The 17,307-nt window shown below is 44.0% G+C and overlaps 2 protein-coding genes across 2 annotated transcripts in view; one reads left to right on the top strand and one right to left on the bottom strand.

Moving 5' to 3' along the window:
* egln3 (egl-9 family hypoxia-inducible factor 3) lies at window positions 1–5,855 on the top strand. Its single transcript, XM_068601017.1, has 5 exons — window positions 1–518; window positions 3,459–3,578; window positions 3,977–4,110; window positions 4,513–4,586; window positions 5,359–5,855. Exons 1-5 carry the CDS (start codon window positions 153–155, stop codon window positions 5,406–5,408), a joined length of 744 nt encoding a protein of 247 aa, XP_068457118.1. The 5' UTR covers window positions 1–152; the 3' UTR covers window positions 5,409–5,855.
* Window positions 5,856–9,713: 3,858 nt separating this feature from the next.
* The window catches only part of LOC137802196 (neuronal PAS domain-containing protein 3), a 218,638-nt gene continuing 211,044 nt past the window's right edge, over window positions 9,714–17,307 (bottom strand). The window contains 1 exon segment of the mRNA XM_068599854.1: window positions 9,714–15,074. Within this exon segment, the coding sequence (XP_068455955.1) occupies window positions 13,315–15,074 (1,760 nt within the window). The 3' untranslated portion in view covers window positions 9,714–13,314.

The following is a 17,307-nucleotide window of genomic DNA, read 5'->3' as shown; positions in this document are numbered from 1 at the left end:
AGTCAAAACAAACGCTCCTCAGCTGCTGCCTCGCTCACACTGTCGCGGCTCCTCTCTTGAAGTACAAGCACTTCTCCTTCCGTGTACTTCCGTGTACTTTTTACTGCGTTACCGGCCTCCGGCAGCACCGTGGGGTTGGACCCGCCCCCGTCATGCCCTTCATCGAGCACGTCTCGGACCCGGACCTGGAGCGCTTGGCTCTGGAGCGGGTCGTGCCGGCGCTGCTGGCGGACGGCTTCTGCTCCGTGGACGGGCTGCTCGGGCACGCGGCCGGGGACGCGGCGCTGCGGCACGTGACGGAGCTGCACCGGGCCGGCGCGCTGCAGGACGGCCGGCTGGCGGGCTCCCTGCCCGGGGTGCACCGCTCCAGGAGCATCCGCGGGGACCAGATCGCCTGGGTGGGCGGGGCCGAGCGCGGGGGCGGCGACGCCATCGGCTTCCTGCTCGCGCGGATCGATAAACTCGTGTCCGTGTGCGCGAGCCGGCTCGGGAGCAAGAAGATCCGCGAGAGGTCAAAGGTGAGAGAGAGAAGTCTGAAATGCAAAGTGCACGAAAAACATTTAATAAACATGATTCATGCACAGAGTTGTTATTAATCTGAACAGTGAGAATAGTTTTAATGCATAATGTGTAATAATCTGCAGATATTAGACTGATAATAATCTCAGATTATCAGAAAACAGTGAAGAGGATTAAATAGCATGCAGAGTTTTCTGCAGCTTCAATCTCAAAATCCTCGCTTTTAAATTATTGGTAATCATATTTTAAGTGTATTTAGTTTATTTAGAAGTTTGAATAATTTAAATGCACAATGTGTAATCTGCAAATATTTGACAATACATAATCAGATTATCAGAAAACAAACATTAAAGGGAAATAAAAACAGTGAAAAAGAGGATTAAATAGCATGCAGCTCTGCAGCTTCAATAAGTTATTAAACTATTTGATGTTTATTTAGTTTCCTATTAAGAAACATTTTGATTTATTTTGTTTCCATAACTCGTCGTCTTTCATTATAGTGGAAATAAAACATTTATGTTTCTATTTGTGTGTTTGCATCTGTAGATTTCTCCAAAATTCCCTTAAATTACATCACATGACGCCTCATTTGCATATTTCAACACTTGTAAATCACAAAATACTTATACACAATAAACAAAAAAACCCTCAACAAATTCAGTGTAAATAAACTGCTTTGTTTATTTTTCCACATCGTATTTAATAAACTATAAACAATAGCAGCTGTGTTCACTTCCTGTTGCTCGTCAGACGTCATAAACGTATAAAAGCTGCTGGAATAGTTCACGTCTCCACTGACGCTCCTCGGTGTCCCTGAAGGCCTCGTCAGGTTCACTTCCTGTTGAGGAGAGAGTTGTTGTTGTTGTTGTTGTTGTTGTTGTGACTTACAAATAAAAGCAAATGCAGCGTTTAGACGTCAACATTCAGTTTCTTTGCTGCTGAAAGAGACGCAGGCCATGAAACAAATCATTTATTGATTTGTTTCATCAAATCAATAAATGTGATTATTTTACTTTGTCATCTTTTAAAGTGTTTATTTGCATAAAAACACTAACAAATGAATAATATATTCTAATTTATTGATTAAAACCCATAAGTTATCAGTAGCTTAATGATTAAAAAAGTATTTATTGATTCTATGACTCTTATAAAAAACTCTATTTAGTTCTTTTTTAAAATCAGTTTTTTTGCTCAGTCACATTTTAAGTTTAGCTTTCATTTTCTCTGTAATATAAACATCTAAAGTCCTCTGAACAGAACCGTCACGACTAGAACAGAAGTACTGATTATTATTATTATTATTATTATTATTATTATTATTATGACAAAAATCATTAAAGTAAAATGAGTTTGTAAAAGCTTGTTTTCTGGACGCGTCTCGGTCACATGACGTTCAACAGCCAATCATAGAGCTCTAAAGTTTCACGTGTTTAATCAATGATGTCGTTAGATTGACAGAAAACAACTAATAATACAACCAATAATACAAATAATACAACCAATAATACTAATAATACAACTATTTGGATGATCAAACCTTCCTCCACCAGAAAATAACACAAACAATAGAAACGTTACAATAAACACAGAAATGTTGCTAAAAACACCAGAAATGTCGTCTTCCTGCGTAACGTCTGCAGCGTTTTGAAGATGAGTCGTTGGACTTGAAGCGACCTCATCAGCATCATTATGGGATGGACGTGCAGCTGCAGCTTCACGTTCCTCACGTAGACAACGAGGAGCTCAGCAGCTGGAGCGCTGCCAAGAGGACACTCGCTCCGTCCCTCCTTTCCTCCTTCCCTCCATCCTTCCCTCCCTCCCTTTCAGGAGGATGAGATGTGTATATATACTGTATACATATCTCTCTCTCTCTCTCTCTCTCTCTCTCTCTCTCTCTCTCTCTCTCTCTCTCTCTCTCTCTCTCTCTCTCTCTCTCTCTCTCTCTCTCTCTTTCTCTCTCTCTCTCTCTCCCTTCCTCTCTTTCATGAGGACATGATGTACCTCTCTCTCTCTCTCTCTCTCTCTCTCTCTCTCTCTCTCTCTCTGTCCCTCCCCCTTCCTCTATCAGGAGGATAAGATGATCTCTTCCTCCCTCCCACCCTCCCTTTCGCTCTTTTTTTCTCCTCTTCTCCCCTTTCTTCTCTTCCAGGAGGATACAATGTATATTTACCTCTCTCTCTCTCTCTCTCTCTCTCTCTCTCTCTCTCTCTCTCTCTCTCTCTTCCTCCTTTATTCAGGAGGATAAGATAAAGTTGAAAGGAAGCTTTTCGTTTTTATCGCTCCATCGTTTCCTCTCTTCCCCTCCGTGTTCCTGCAACATGTTTTCACCCCGTGTGTGTGTGTGTGTCTGTGTGTGTGTGTGTGTGTGTGTGTGTGTGTGTCTCAGCAGCGTGTAAACAAACTTCCTCTCGGTGCAGACCGCCTGTTGCAGCAGGTCAGAACCTTTTTATCTGGAAAGAGGGTTTTGTCGCTCTGGAGACACACACACACACCCACACACACACACACACACACACACGCTCTTTGTTGCTCTGTGTGTGTGTACGTCAGGAGGTTGTTGCTGACGTCTGGGGTTACTGGAGCTGTTGTTGTCGATGCTGCGTTCAGGGACCCGTGTTAAACGGGGTTAATCTGCGTGACCTTCCTGTCGTGTGTGTTGGTGGGCGCGGAGAGAGGAAGAGGAGGAGGAAGAGGACGTGTAGTGGAGCACGTAGCGCTGCAGGTGACTCTAAACGAGTCAAAGTAGTTCTGTTCAACAACAACAACAACAACAACAACAACAGAAACGCTTCATGAACATAAAACAGTTTCACAGAGTTCCTCGTGGCGGCTTCATGTGTTAAACTATTTATTTAAGGTGTGTGTGTGTGTGTGTGTGTGTGTGTGTGTGTGTGTGTGTGTGTGTGTGTGTGTGTGTGTGTGTGTGCGCGTGCGTCCAGGCCATGGTGGCGTGTTACCCAGGCAACGGGGCGGGTTACGTGAAGCACGTGGACAACCCGAACAGAGACGGCCGCTGCATCACCTGCATCTACTACCTCAACAAGAACTGGAGCGCCGCGGTGAGTTCAGGGACCGCCGCTCACAACGGGACGTCTGAGCTCTGACGGGGGACGAGACTTCCTGTCGGACCAGGAAGTACTCGAAGACTTTGATCTAATACCACGCTGAGAGTACGAGTAAAAGTACTATTACCACTCTGAGAGTACAAGTAAAAGTACTAATACCACGCTCAGAGTACGAGTAAAAGTACTATTACCACTCTGAGAGTACAAGTAAAAGTACTTCTGCCACTCCTCGAATACTCGAGCAGTAAAAGTGCTTCTTTTAAAATCTTAAAGTAAAGTATTATCAGTTAAATTCAGTAGAAGTATTGCTCGTTTCCTGTTGTCTAACACTGATGTGAAGATGATAAAGGATGAATATGTGGTTCATAGTCTTCCTCCTCTTCCTCCTCCAGCATGGCGGCGTCCTGCGTATCTTCCCTCACTTGAAGCGCTACGTCGTGGACGTGGAGCCGCTGTTCGACCGGCTGCTCTTCTTCTGGTCCGACCGCAGGAACCCGCACGAGGTGCAGCCGTCCTACGCCAACAGGTGAGCGCCAACCGGCAATCCACCCGCCCGCCAACCGGCAATCCACCCGCCCGCCAACCGGCAATCCACCCACCAACTGGCTAATTAAACCCTGTAATAATTGAAACATCTTCAGTGGAACTTGTTGACACGTTTAGTTGTTTACATTCATAACGATGTAACAAAAGCAAACTGAATAAATCTCATTTATTTGTTCTCACTGAGTAGACCAGCAGGTTGGCGCCGCCTGCTGGTGGGAACGTGTAACTGCACCACAGCTGTTAATGTCTAAAGAAAACAAAACATTTGTCTTATTGAAGCTGATATGTATGAATATAGAATATCATCTCGTTGTGTCGGCAGAGGATGATGTTCAGTTGTTCAATAAAAGGAGTAAACATGTTGTTGTTGTTGTTGTTCCAGGTACGCCATCACCGTTTGGTATTTTGATGCAGAGGAGCGAGCCGAGGCCAAGAGACGCTTCAGGGACCTAACAGGTACAAGTACACATACTGTGTTTAACAGGTACAAGTACACATACTGTGTTTAACAGGTACAAGTACACATACTGTGTTTAACAGGTACAAGTACACATACTGTGTTTAACAGGTACAAGTACACATACTGTGTTTAACAGGTACAAGTACACATACTGTGTTTAACAGGTACAAGTACACATACTGTGTTTAACAGGTACAAGTACACGTACTGTGTTTAACAGGTACAAGTACACGTACTGTGTTTAAAATGTCAAAGTACTTCATGAATTACTGTTTAATGCAATTTTTGCCAAACTAACTGAACTTTTTTATTATATACTACTACTAATATTAATATTTATATTCTGACATTTTTTAACAAGAAAAAAATACTATACTATGTTTCTATGTTTTATATGATTTTTTAAATATTTTTGTTTTTTATATTTTACATGTATTTTTATTTATTATGTTTCATCTGGTTAAAAAACTTTTTTTTTGTAAATGTTTTTTAGATTTCATATTTTAGATGTTTTTTTATTGGATTTATTTATTATGTTCAACATGTGTTTTATTATGATTAATTTTATTTTTTAAACTTTTTTATTTTTATTTTTTTATTACACTTAGCTGGACTTTCTAGAGAAAAAGTTTGTTCTTCTGTAGTTTCTCTCCAGTGTTCCTGACACTTGTGAGCTGAACGTTTTCCTGAGCTGAACGTTTTCCTGAGCTGAACGTTTTCTTGAGCTGAACGTTTTCCTGAGCTGAACGTTTCCTCGTCCTGTTGCAGCTTCGTCTCTGCAGACGCCGTCGGCTGCTGATGACATCACTTCACTCTGAAGCTTCAAGAGAGAAGCTGAAAGAAAATGAGGAAACAAGAAGAAGAAGAATTTTACAAAACGTGCATCCTGTCAGCTGATGATCATGTGACCTGCAGCCATTTTACATTGTGTGTGTGTGTGTGTGTGTGTGTGTGTGTGTGTGTGTGTGTGTGTGTGTGTGTGTGTGTGTGTGTGTGTGTGTGTGTGTGTGTGTGTGTGGTGCTTTCTGCTCAGAACAGCTGACTGCACCTTTAAGCTCCGCCTCCAGCTCACAGAAGAGCTGACCAACAGTTTAACGTTTACAGATTAAGATTACAGTTTTAAACACGACGGCTCTTTATGTTCCTGAATAATCTTAAAAATATTGTGTGTGTGTTTTTGTGTGTGTGTGTCTCCATAGTCTGAATGCAAACAGTCGTGATATTTACAGAATAAACCTTTTATTTTTAATGAATGAAACTTACAATAAAATTATACACTGATCTTCTGGATTGTGCCATTTTTCTTTTAAATAAATAATCTGAATCTGGGGATGGATATTTTGGTCCTGAGTCAAATGCTTTGGTTTCGTCCTGCGGTGAGGAGAAGACGGGTGGAGTTAATAACACAGACCTTTAAAATAAATAAAAAAACATGCTTTGACTAAAGAAAAGAGAATTTAAAGGAAGTTACAAACACAATAAACGTTTCTTCCCATGTAAATGACTCTGGAGATTAAGCTCCGCCCACCTGGGGCCTCAGGTTGAATAAAACAAACAGACATTAACATTATTTTCACTGAGTTTCACAATAAAAAGCTAATTTCTTTGAGTTTCATTAAATCTTTGGGCAATGAAAATGTGAAACAGTCATAATTGAAATCTCTTGTATTTTGCATTGAAAGATGAGTCATACATGTACACGTACAGTATAAATACATCAAGTATTTTTGAGTTAATAGCTTAAAAAGAATTGCAAATACTTTTAAAACAAACAGTAAAATCGATTCTGCAGAAATAAATGAAACATAAAATGCCCCTTGTGTAAAAAATAAAAACACAACATGTTTTGAAGTCAACAATCTCTTAAAGATGAGACACAAACACTAAAGACTTCCAGAAGGAGTAAAATGATTTCTATATAAATGATGTCGCTTCATAAGAATAATAATAATAATAATAATAATAATAATAATAATAATAAAGTGAACCTGCAGTCCCGCGTCAGGCCGCTGGGTGTCGCTGCTGCTCCACCGGCGCGTGAAGGCGCGTCCTCGTCTCTGAGGGAAGAAGATCAGCGTCAGGTGAAGATAATCCAGCTCCGTGTTTTAATACAGGCGTCTGACATATTAAAACTTCTCCTCCGTGACCCGGAAGTGCTCACTTCCTGCTTCTCCGGACCCGCGAGCTCAAGAAGGAGAAGTTTAGAGGTCAAAATGTTCCTGAAACAGAGGAACAAACACAACAGCTACTTAAAAAAGACAACATGTTGTAAGATAAACTCTGCAGTATTTTAGCGTCTTTACAAAACGATGACGTCACCTTTTCAGTCGCGAGGTGAGCGGGGAAGCGAACACGTGACGGCCAAAGAACGTGAGGAAGAAAGTCTTCTATACGGTACAATAGACTTCTATACAACCAGAGGAGTCGCCCCCTGGTGGTCAGGAGAGAGAATGCAGCTTCAACACATGAAGCATAGACTTCTATACAACCAGAGGAGTCGCCCCCTGGTGGTCAGGAGAGAGAATGCAGCTTCAACACATGAAGCATAGACTTCTATACAACCAGAGGAGTCGCCCCCTGGTGGTCAGGAGAGAGAATGCAGCTTTAACACATGAAGCATAGACTTCTATACAACCAGAGGAGTCGCCCCCTGGTGGTCAGGAGAGAGAATGCAGCTTTAACACATGAAGCATAGACTTCTATACAACCAGAGGAGTCGCCCCCTGGTGGTCAGGAGAGAGAATGCAGCTTTAACACATGAAGCATAGACTTCACTCTTGAACACTTGATCATGAAGACTAAAGGAGTTAAATCAAGTCATGAAGTGTGTATCTATCCGCCTCTCTGTCCTCTTCCTCTTACTTTTATTACCTTCCTCCCCCCTCCTCCTCCTCCTCCTCTTCCTCCTCCTCGCAGTAATAAGAGCAGAGAGGTCAGTCAGTCGACCCTCTGAGGCCGACCAGCCAACTTTAAATATTTCACACTATTTTAAATGAGCGCACATGAATCATAGATCACAGGCAGCGCTGCTCTGTGTGTGTGTGTGTGTGTGTGTGTGTGTGTGTGTGTGTGTGTGTGTGTGTGTGTGTGTGTGTGAGCTCGGACCTGAAGCTCCTTCTAATAACCTCTGGCTGTCCGTCTCGGTGAGGAGGTCTGATGTGGAATTTAGATCCGGCAGCGCGTCGTCCACCGGCGGCGTAACGAGCGTCTTTCATCCTCGGCGTGATGGACGGGTGATGAAACAAAGCGCTGGAGATGAAAACTAATAGGGTGTTTCTTTTTTCATCTGCGGGGGCTGATCTCCCTAATTCCCAACATGCATCAGGAGTCAAAGCATCACCAAAAAAAAAAAAGAAAAATCTAGTACGAGTGTTTTGAGAGACACGATGTGACGTTTAGGTTCCTGAAGAAGAAGAAAATGTGTTTCTGTGAAGATCCTTCAGGGAGCCGCTCTGCGCTGCTGAAAGCACCATTTACACATTATTATATTCATCAATGACCAGCCGGCCTCCGTGTTGCATTGTGGGATAATAGAGAAGTCATTCTGAGTAGATCTGAGGATGCATCAGTGGAGCTGCAAGATTTATCCATTTAAGAGATTAAAACAATCTGATTTTCTTTTCCTCAATCTTAGTTTTTACTCATGAAATACTTCTACATCTTTACGCCTTTGTTTAAAGCTGCATTCTCTCTCCTGACCACCAGGGGGCGACTCCTCTGGTTGTATAGAAGTCTATGCTTCATGTGTTAAAGCTGCATTCTCTCTCCTGACCACCAGGGGGCGACTCCTCTGGTTGTATAGAAGTCTATGCTTCATGTGTTAAAGCTGCATTCTCTCTCCTGACCACCAGGGGGCGACTCCTCTGGTTGTATAGAAGTCGCGCCGCGCCGCCCAGCAGAACAAAGTGAGATGGACCAGTAAACCAGTGAAGGACCATGTGACCCGGTGATGCAGCTCTCTGATTGGCCGTCTGGAGGTCTGAAGGTTTCATGGCCAGACGGGAACTTTCGTTTCTTTCTTTTTTATATATTTTTTCTTCATATCGCCTCGGGGGGCTTCCTCTGATCCTCCTACTAAACGCTGAGAGGAAGGTCAAGGAGACGGAGTGCAAAGAAAAAAAGCATGATTTATTTATCTATATGAATTCTAATATCTCTTTTTTGTAATAAATATGAATTAATCTCCAATTTTTGTTGATAAAATGCAGCAGAATCTTCTGAACAGGAACCAGAAAACAAGCAGAGCCCTTCAGAATAAAAGTAGATATTATTTTTGTCTCGAGGGGTCAAACAGGAGAAATGATGCAATCCGGTAACAAATTCGAGAGAAATTTTTATTATGAATATGGCACCTGTAAGATGGTGAAAACCGGGTTACAGAAAGACAACCATGTGCGTGGCACGATCCTCTGAGCGGATGAGAACCTAGTAAACTTATAAAAGAACAACTGCTATAAAAAATGAAGTATGTACATTTTTCGGATTTGCAGCATTATTCATGGAAAAAATGAACTCAAAAAATAATTTCCGAAAATAATAATAATTATAATAATAATAATAAAAAATAAGCCAGGCACTCAAAGTTAGCATCAGTTAGTCATGTGTTTTTTTTTTTCAAAACAAAAAAATAGAAATGTACCATAGTTTTCTCTTTTTTAATATTTTAATTTGTTTGTATTTAGAATTTTATAACACTGTTAACATTGATAATAAGAGATTCCCTCTCTCCCCCGTATTTCAGCTACTTGGCACCAAGTTCCTCATAAAAGAATCTGTATAATTGTACAAGAAATAGTTAAAAACACAGAGACACAGTTTCTTCACAGGTAAAATGAAGTGATTTTTCAATATTTGTAATTCTTAAACACTATGAATTTTGACAGCAGCTGTGATTAAGGGTTTTTCACGTTTTTAAAATCACCAGCAAAAGTTTTCATTTTTCGACATAAAACACAGAAAAAACATTGAAACAGCTCGGACCGGCTGTTTGGTTTTTGTTACATGTGGGTGTATTTCCTGGTTTCGTCTGAGTAATGTGCCCCGCCCCCAAAAACCCTAACCACGCCCATTTTCTGCCATTCGTTTGTGCCCCGCCCCCTGTTTACCCCAAGCCCCGCCCCCTGTTCACGCAAAAAAAGTAGAAAAACACTCAAATCCAGAGACAAAATGCTCCTGAAAACGACTGAATTTAACATTCGGAACGCAAAGAAATAAATAAATAAACCCCTTTGCTTGAAATTTCATAAACATGTTTCGCGTTTTTTTTTCTTCCCGCAGTTGATTTGAACATTTCTCCGTCGCAGTAACGAGACATTGATTCCTCACAGAAAAGCACAGACGCTAACAGATTGTTGTTTTTCCTGATGTGAAGGGGAGATTAGAGGCGATTAGAGACTTTATTCTTCCTCCGTCGGGTTCCTCCCCCGTTTGGGCTCCACACACTTCAAAATAAATAAATAAATAAAACACTGGACCCCGAAAAAAAGCAAAAAAAAAAAAGAGGGAATCGATCTTGTGAAACTCATCAGACGAACTCACTAAACATGCAGTTCAGTTTTTTTTCTCCAAAACACCTATAAAAATAGATTTATAGTGCGAAATATTTTTTTCTTCTTTTAATTTCTTTAGAAATCTTTAAAATCATTTTTTTTGTCCTGAAATAGTGATTTTTTTTTTGTATTTTTCTCCCCCCTTGAACCACTCGTGTAACAGGAAGTCAACAAGTTTTCGGTGGGAACCAATGAAATACACCCAATGCACACAGGAAGCCCCAAGGGACTCTGGGAAATGTTTCACAACTGAGGCTTTTATGGTTTCTTTTCTTCCAGGACTACAATCTAAAAATGCTACTTTAGGCTTTTTCCTCATCGTAATTTGAATTACACGTGTAAAATATGTATTAGTCGTTAAATACTTTGTACGCGAGAGCTGGAAACTGCGTTTCCCAGAATTCCTTAGCGGCGATAAACATGGCTCCATAAACCTTTGAGCTAGTTAAAGAATCTTTTTCATCTCTGAGAGAAAAGGACAGCAAGATAAAGAGGTTTGTATAAGACTACACAACAGCAAAAAGCAATAGCAGAGAGAGAGAAAGAGAGAGAAGGATTAGAAAACCCCGCCCCCTTTCCAAAAAAACAAACAAAAACAAAACAAAAAAGAGGTTTTACAAAGACAAAAAGGAAGCAGCGGGGAAAAAAATGGTGGACTCTACAAATTTTGTTTTTCAGTTTTTTTTGCAAAGGCCACCGAAACACGAAATTCCACGAACCTTCCACTGGTTTCACTAAAGACTGCAGATAGAAGGGAGGCGGAGAAAGAGGCGGGGCCGCGGAGGCGGGAGACTCCGCCCCCTTTGTATGAGCCCCCGCTAAGCCCCGCCCCCTCCCATCCCCCTCCACACACTAGAGAGCACAGAGAAGACAAAGGACAAAAACAGCTACAGTAGCTCAGTATATACTGCATATAGTCAACACACACAGAGAGAAGTCGCCATGAAAGACTCTTTGACAGCAGGTGACACTAAACACATCGGCAACACGGTTTTACGGCGTAATCACACTGGGTAATAAGGGATGGCGGCATGGCGAAGACGGGGCTGCCAACTTCAAAAACATGGATGACGTGACAGTTTTTTTTTATTTTTTTTTTACCGTTTTAATTATTACTTATTTGTCCTCTTTTTTTGAACCAAAAACGCAGAAGAGAGAAAGAAAATAAAAGTACAAATGAACGAGAATCACAGTGCTTTTAAAACACTAAAGTTGTGAGATTTTTTTTTTTTTTGGCAACGTGAGGCTGTGGGGGGAGAAAAAACACACAACGGAAAGAACGACGACAAAGACGACATTGTTTAAAAAGGAATGTGAATTTTTTTCTCTTCCTCAAAAAAGTTTTTTTTTTCTCGTAGTTATTGATTTTTGATTGTTTGATAGATTGATTGAAAAATGCATGTCTTTATTACAATCTCCTTGTTGATATGTGTGTTTCTTTTTATTTGTTTTTTTATCACAGGGTCCGGCGATGAGATGGAAGAGAGTGGATTGTTCTTGTGGAGGTGATTCTGGTTTAGGAAGAAGAAGAGGAGGAGGAGGAGGAAAGACGAAGAATAGTTGTAGTACATAAAACTAAACAATCAAACAGGAGCCGGTCGAGGTTTTCAACATTCATTTTTCAAGTTAGCGTCACTAGCGTATTAGCCTCAGTCTCACTGAGAATTAAAAGTGATTAAAGTTAGAAAATACATAGAAATAAACAAAAACGAAGCCTTTTTCAAATTCAACCAATCACCTTGCGGGGCCGGCGTGGAAGCCCCGCCCCCTCCCTCCGAGACCCAATCTGATTGGGCGTCGTCTTCAGACAAAAACAAAAAGAGGAGGGACATGACGGAGATGCTCGTTTAGAGGTCCTAAGGTTCTTGCTGTGTTTCTGACTTTCCTGAAGGTCAGAAGATTAAAACAAAAAATATATATATATTTATAACGTTTTAAAGTTGTTTTCCCCCTCCAAAAACAAACAAACAAAACAAAAAAAAACACCCACGATCAGTCTGTCAACGAGGGTTCGCTTACAGCACCCGCATCAGCCAGCTGAGTCAGGGTCACTGGTCGGTCGGTAGCACCATGAATCTGTAGGACGACGGGAGGAAATGTAGACGGAGAGAGAGAAAGAAAGAGAGAGAAAGAGAGAGAGAGAGAGGCGTTTTGAGATGGGAGGAGATGGAGAGGAGGTTATGTCTGGTGCAAGACCTGTAGGTAAAGTCCTGGGATAAAAGAGGAAGTAGTAACATTCGATAACTCACAGGTCGTTACCCGGCTGAAATTGCTTCTTTTTTTGTTTGTTTGTTTGTTTGTTTGTCTTCTTAATGCTTTTGATTCGTACGTTAAATCTGAGCTAGAATATTTTATAAAAAAAAGAAGGAAATGAGAGAAGGAAACAGCGTTAATTCTCTAAACTATTCCCTCGATCGAGAAGCGTCCTCAACACAAACAAAAAACACCTTTTTTCAAAAGATTATCTCGGAGAGCTTCTTCTTCCTCTCAGGTTTTTAAAAACGTCCTTTTCCACAGAGCCTTGATCACATCAAGAGACAGGTGGAGAAGTGCCCGCATAGAGTTTATTTTATCTTCTTCTGTCCGTTACAAATCCCTGTTACCGTCCTCCTTTAAATACGCACAGTCGGCATCTTCGCGAAGACGCGACTGAAACAAAACGAAAACAAAATAATACAAATTATTCCCGTCCGGCTCCGGCGGAGTCCTTTCAGCAATATGAATTCTCTGTAGGCAAAAAGAAAAAAAAAAGGAGTTCTTTACAATAAAGAATAAGTTTTTTTTTGTTGTCGTTCATTTGTTCGAGAGAAAGAGGAACGAAAACACGTTGCTGATCGCAAGAAAGAGAGAGAGAGACTGAGGAAGGAAGGAAGGAAGGAAGGGAGGAAGGAGGAGAGGATGAGAGAAAACAGATAGAAAAGGTCGGGGACATGTTTGAGGGTCATTCATGTCTATTACACAAGCTCAGTTGCTCAGATTCAAAGTGCTGGAGTACATTTGTCATCCGTTTCCTGTCCTTTCCCCGTCTCGGAAACACAGTGCCGTGTTGATAAAAGATAGCGAGTAAGAGAGTCTTTCTTTTCAGTCCCTTTACTCGTGAGTAGTCTTTTTTTTTTTTCTTCTTCTTCTTCGATTCCAGAAACACAGTATCGCGGTCTCGAAAGCGGGCGTCGCGTTAGTCCTCCTTCCTCTCCAGACTGCTCTGCGTGGCGTGGATCCCGTTGCCGTACACGGGGAACGGCAGCGTGGAGAAGAGTCCCTCCGCCGTGGTGAAGACGTTGGCCGCCGTCGGCATCTGGCCCCCGACGAGGCCCCCGTTGCCTCCCATGGTCGCCGGGGATCCGATGAACGGGCTTCCGCCGCCGCCGCCTCCGCCTCCCCCGCCGCCGCCACCCCCGCCGCCCGCCGCCGCCGCGGCCGCCGACATGTTGAGCCGGTGCACGTGGTGGTACAGCATCTCCATGGGCGTCTTGGGGTCCAGGCCGAAGCCCGAGCCGTCGACGAAGTTCATGGCGGCGTTGGGGAGGAGGTTGCCCTGCGCCATGGCGAGGGTGACGTCCGCCGGCGCGTACCTGATGGTGCCGGTGGTGTAGACCCGCGGGGGCGCCGTCGTGGCGGCGGCGGTGGAGGAGGCCAGGGTCCCCGCGACCCGGTGGACCAGCGGGAGCACCACGTTGCCGGCCTGCAGGCGCTGCAGCGCCTCGAGCTCGCCGGAGTACAGCAGCGACGAGGACGAGGTTGACGAGGAGGAGGACGAGGAGGAGGACGAGGAAGAGGTGGAGGCGGTGGTGGGGGTGCCTTGCTGCTTGTCCCGCGGCGAGGCGGAGAGCGGAGGCGACAGGGGGTCCGCCGAGGAGCCGCCGGAGGGGGCCGCCAAACCGCCGGCGCTGGACGCCGAAGACGGGGCGGAGCTTCCGTTGTAAGGAGGCTTCCTCGCTCCGCCGCCGCCGCCATCGGTTCCTGGAGGCGTGAGGACGGAGTCGGGGATGCCGACCTGCAGACCGCCGCCTCCCTGCGGGGACGGGAAGTTCTCGTGGCTCCCCGGGGCGGCCGGCGGCAGCGGCGGCGGCGGCGGCTTGGAGGTCATGCTGTACGGGGACTCGTTCCTGGAGATCTCCCTGTTGGGCGGGAAGTTCCAGATGCTGCTGTCGTTGTCGAAGTTGATCGGCTCCGACATCTCCGTCTTGATCTTCAGGACCGAGGACGACGACGGCGCCGCCGACCCGACGCAGTTCGGGGAGCCGGCGGAGCCGAGGAGGCGGGAGGAGGAGGAGGAGTTGGTGGGCGTGGCCCGCGAGGGGTCGCCCAGCGTCGTGGCGGCGTCTCCCATGGCGGCGGCGGCGGCGGGGCTGTGCTCGGTGGGCGAGGAGAGGCGGAGCCTCTTGCTACGGGATCCGTCCCACTTCTGCACTTTCCTCCTCTTCCGCCTCTTCAGGAGTTTGGCGTCGGCGCTGTCGCAGTCTTGCGCGCCTTCGTCCTCTTCCTCCTCCTCCTCCTCCTCCTCCTCTTCGTCGTCCTCCTCCTCTTCCTCCTCCGATGAAGAAGTCTGTGAGTTGTGCAGATGGACTTCTTCTCCCTCCCCGTAGTGCTCCACCTTAATATGAAGCCCGCCCAGATTGCTCAGTCCCAGTGCGCCTAACCCTCCGAGTCCTGCTAACCTCCCAAGCCTTCCTCCTCCTCCATCTCCTCCTCCTCCTCCTCCTCCACCTCCTCCTCTGACCTCCTCCGGTTCCTCCCCCTCTCCGTCCGAGGCTTCCAGACTGTCGTCGCTCTCCTGGCTCTCGGGGTTACTCGAGCTGTCTCCTTCCTCCTGGCGCTTCATTTCCTGTTCGGAGGAGCAATGCGGTTGGCCGGGTTGCTGCTGCCGCTTGCTGTCCGTCTCCGGGTCCTCGCGCTCTGATTGGTGGCTCGGCTTCCCCTCGGACTTCTCGTTGTCTGTCGAGGAGAAAGATGTACGTTGGTTCAAAACCCTGGATTCAGATGTACCTTCATTCTAAACCATGGATTCAGATATATAAGTTGGTATAAAACCCTTAGAAACAGATATACATTGGTTCAAAATCCTTAAATTAAAATATATCTTGGTTCTAAACCCTTAGATTCAAATATATGTTGGTTCTAAACCCATGGACGCAAATATATGTTGGTTCCAAACTCTGGATTCAGATATACAAGTTGGTTAAAAACTCTGCAATCAGCTCAATAAGTTGGTTAAAAACCTTGTACATTGGTTCCAAACCCTAGACTCAGATATATGTCTTTATAAAACCCTTAGAATCAGATATACGTTGGTTCAAAACCCTTAAATTCAAATATATGTTAGTTCTAAACCCTGGATTCAGATATATAAGTTGGTTAAAAACCTTGGATTCAGATGTACTTTGGTTCCAAACCCTGCACCCGCATATAAGTCTGTTCAAAATCTTTAGAATCAGATATACGTTGGTTCAAAACCCTTAGATTCAGATGTATAAATTGGTTTAAAACCTTGGATTAAGATGTACATTGGTTCAAAACCCTTAGATTCAGCATATTTTTAAAAAAAAAAGGTATATTTGTGGCATCAGACGAAAGGATGGATTCAGTTTGTGTGTTTGAGTCCCGCGCAGCGACTCTCAATTTTCCCCGACAGGGTTTTCCATGTGTTGCGTTGTGTTGTGTCTGCGCAGATGTGTGTTCAGTATCTGTAGCTGCTGCTGTTCTGGCATCTTGGCTCTGTCCAGCCCATTACACACACACACACGCACACACACACACACACACGCACACACACACACACACGTGCACACTTCACACCCTGCCAGCACACACTGAGGGCAGCGCTGCCCAGCTGGCAGCGCTCTGGCTCCCTCCTGGCACCTGAAATGTCGACTCAATTGCTCCGTCTGGGGGGGAAACCTCGCATCTCCATTAAAGTGCGCTTTCCAAAGCCCGAACAGATTTATTCTCAGGTTGGAATGAAATAAAAAGCGGACCTTGAGTCTTAAACGTCTCCCAGAGAGAGATTTGGTTGTTTTTTCTTCTTTTTAAAACACTGGAGAGGAAACCTGAAATTAGGATTCAGAACCCAGTGGTTTTTATAGTTTTAATAGTTTAAATGAGCGGAGATCAAACAGAGATCATTGGTCTCCACTGGACATTTGGCTTTTATACCTTTTGCACTAAAGAACGTGCAGTCATCTGCATAGAGGCGGACATTTAGGAAAGGAGGTGAAGGATGAAGAGAAGCGACAGCTGGAGGTTGGGTTCCTTCCAAGATATTTATATATTTAAATTATAAATTCATGGATTGTGCCCATTGTTGAACCCAATGTTCCCCCAGTTTACTGAATGTTCTCAAGATGAAAACAGGCTTAACAACAACTAAAATGTCATTTGATTATTTTATAATTTGGATTTTTGGATTTAGAAGAGCTTGAAAAGCACCAAGCCGGCAGGGAGTGTCTACTTAAAGGTGCCACCGAGTTGCATTCTGGGAAGTCTTATATCTCTTTGCTCCTATTTTTTTAAAATTTAAAATACATCCTTTATATTATAGAGTTGTCTCTATGAAACAATAAGATAATTGCTCTGTGATCCTGGTCTTAAAGCGCATTGAAACTTTACCAGGTACTTTTATTGCCTAAACTAAGTAAACCTACGTTGGAACTTTATTTTGAAAAGACAGTGAATGCACGTGACGAGCAAAAAAACTCATGATTTGGGATAAAAAACAACACAAATGTATAAAAGTTTAAGGTTAAAAAGGTTTCCCAGAACATCTGGAAACTACCTGCAGGAAATAACAAACTTTGTTGGGGACTACTTTCAGCGGCGGATTAATCCACACGTGGCGCTCCAGTGAGCATTTGGAGCAGGAGGACGGTGTGTGTGTGTGTGTGTGTGTGTGTGTGTGTGTGTGTGTGTGTGTGTGTGTGTGAGTCGAAACTTTTAATCTTTTTTTAATTTTATGTTAATGTCATCGGTCTGATGTTGCATAAAAATACAAAATAAAACAAGGAAGCCTTCAGCGTGTTGGCACCGCGTCCTCTCTGGCTCGCCGCAGATTGCATCCTAACAGCACAAAGGTCAAAGGTCAGATTTTCTCATTTTAGAAATATGTCCAGCCCGAGCACCTCGGGCCGGTCGCAGCGAGCCCGGCTGAGTCGCCGCCTCCCGGCGAGCAGCT

The sequence above is a fragment of the Clinocottus analis genome, unplaced genomic scaffold (assembly GCF_023055335.1).
Source record: "Clinocottus analis isolate CAN_PGR_092001 unplaced genomic scaffold, fCliAna1.0.p SCAF_5, whole genome shotgun sequence".
Lineage (NCBI taxonomy): Eukaryota > Metazoa > Chordata > Actinopteri > Perciformes > Cottidae > Clinocottus > Clinocottus analis.
The sequence above is the reverse complement of the archived record's forward strand: the minus strand, read 5'-3'. Positions and strand labels throughout refer to the sequence as shown.

What these genes read in the sequence shown, in the direction of transcription:
- egln3 (XM_068601017.1), top strand. Translation starts at nt 153, where the DNA reads ATGCCCTTCATCGAGCACGTCTCGGACCCGGACCTGGAGCGCTTGGCT. An exon ending in ACAAGAACTGGAGCGCCGCG is followed by an intron (nt 3,579 to 3,976) that starts GTGAGTTCAGGG and finishes TTCCTCCTCCAG; the next exon opens with CATGGCGGCGTCCTGCGTAT. An exon ending in ACGCTTCAGGGACCTAACAG is followed by an intron (nt 4,587 to 5,358) that starts GTACAAGTACAC and finishes GTCCTGTTGCAG; the next exon opens with CTTCGTCTCTGCAGACGCCG.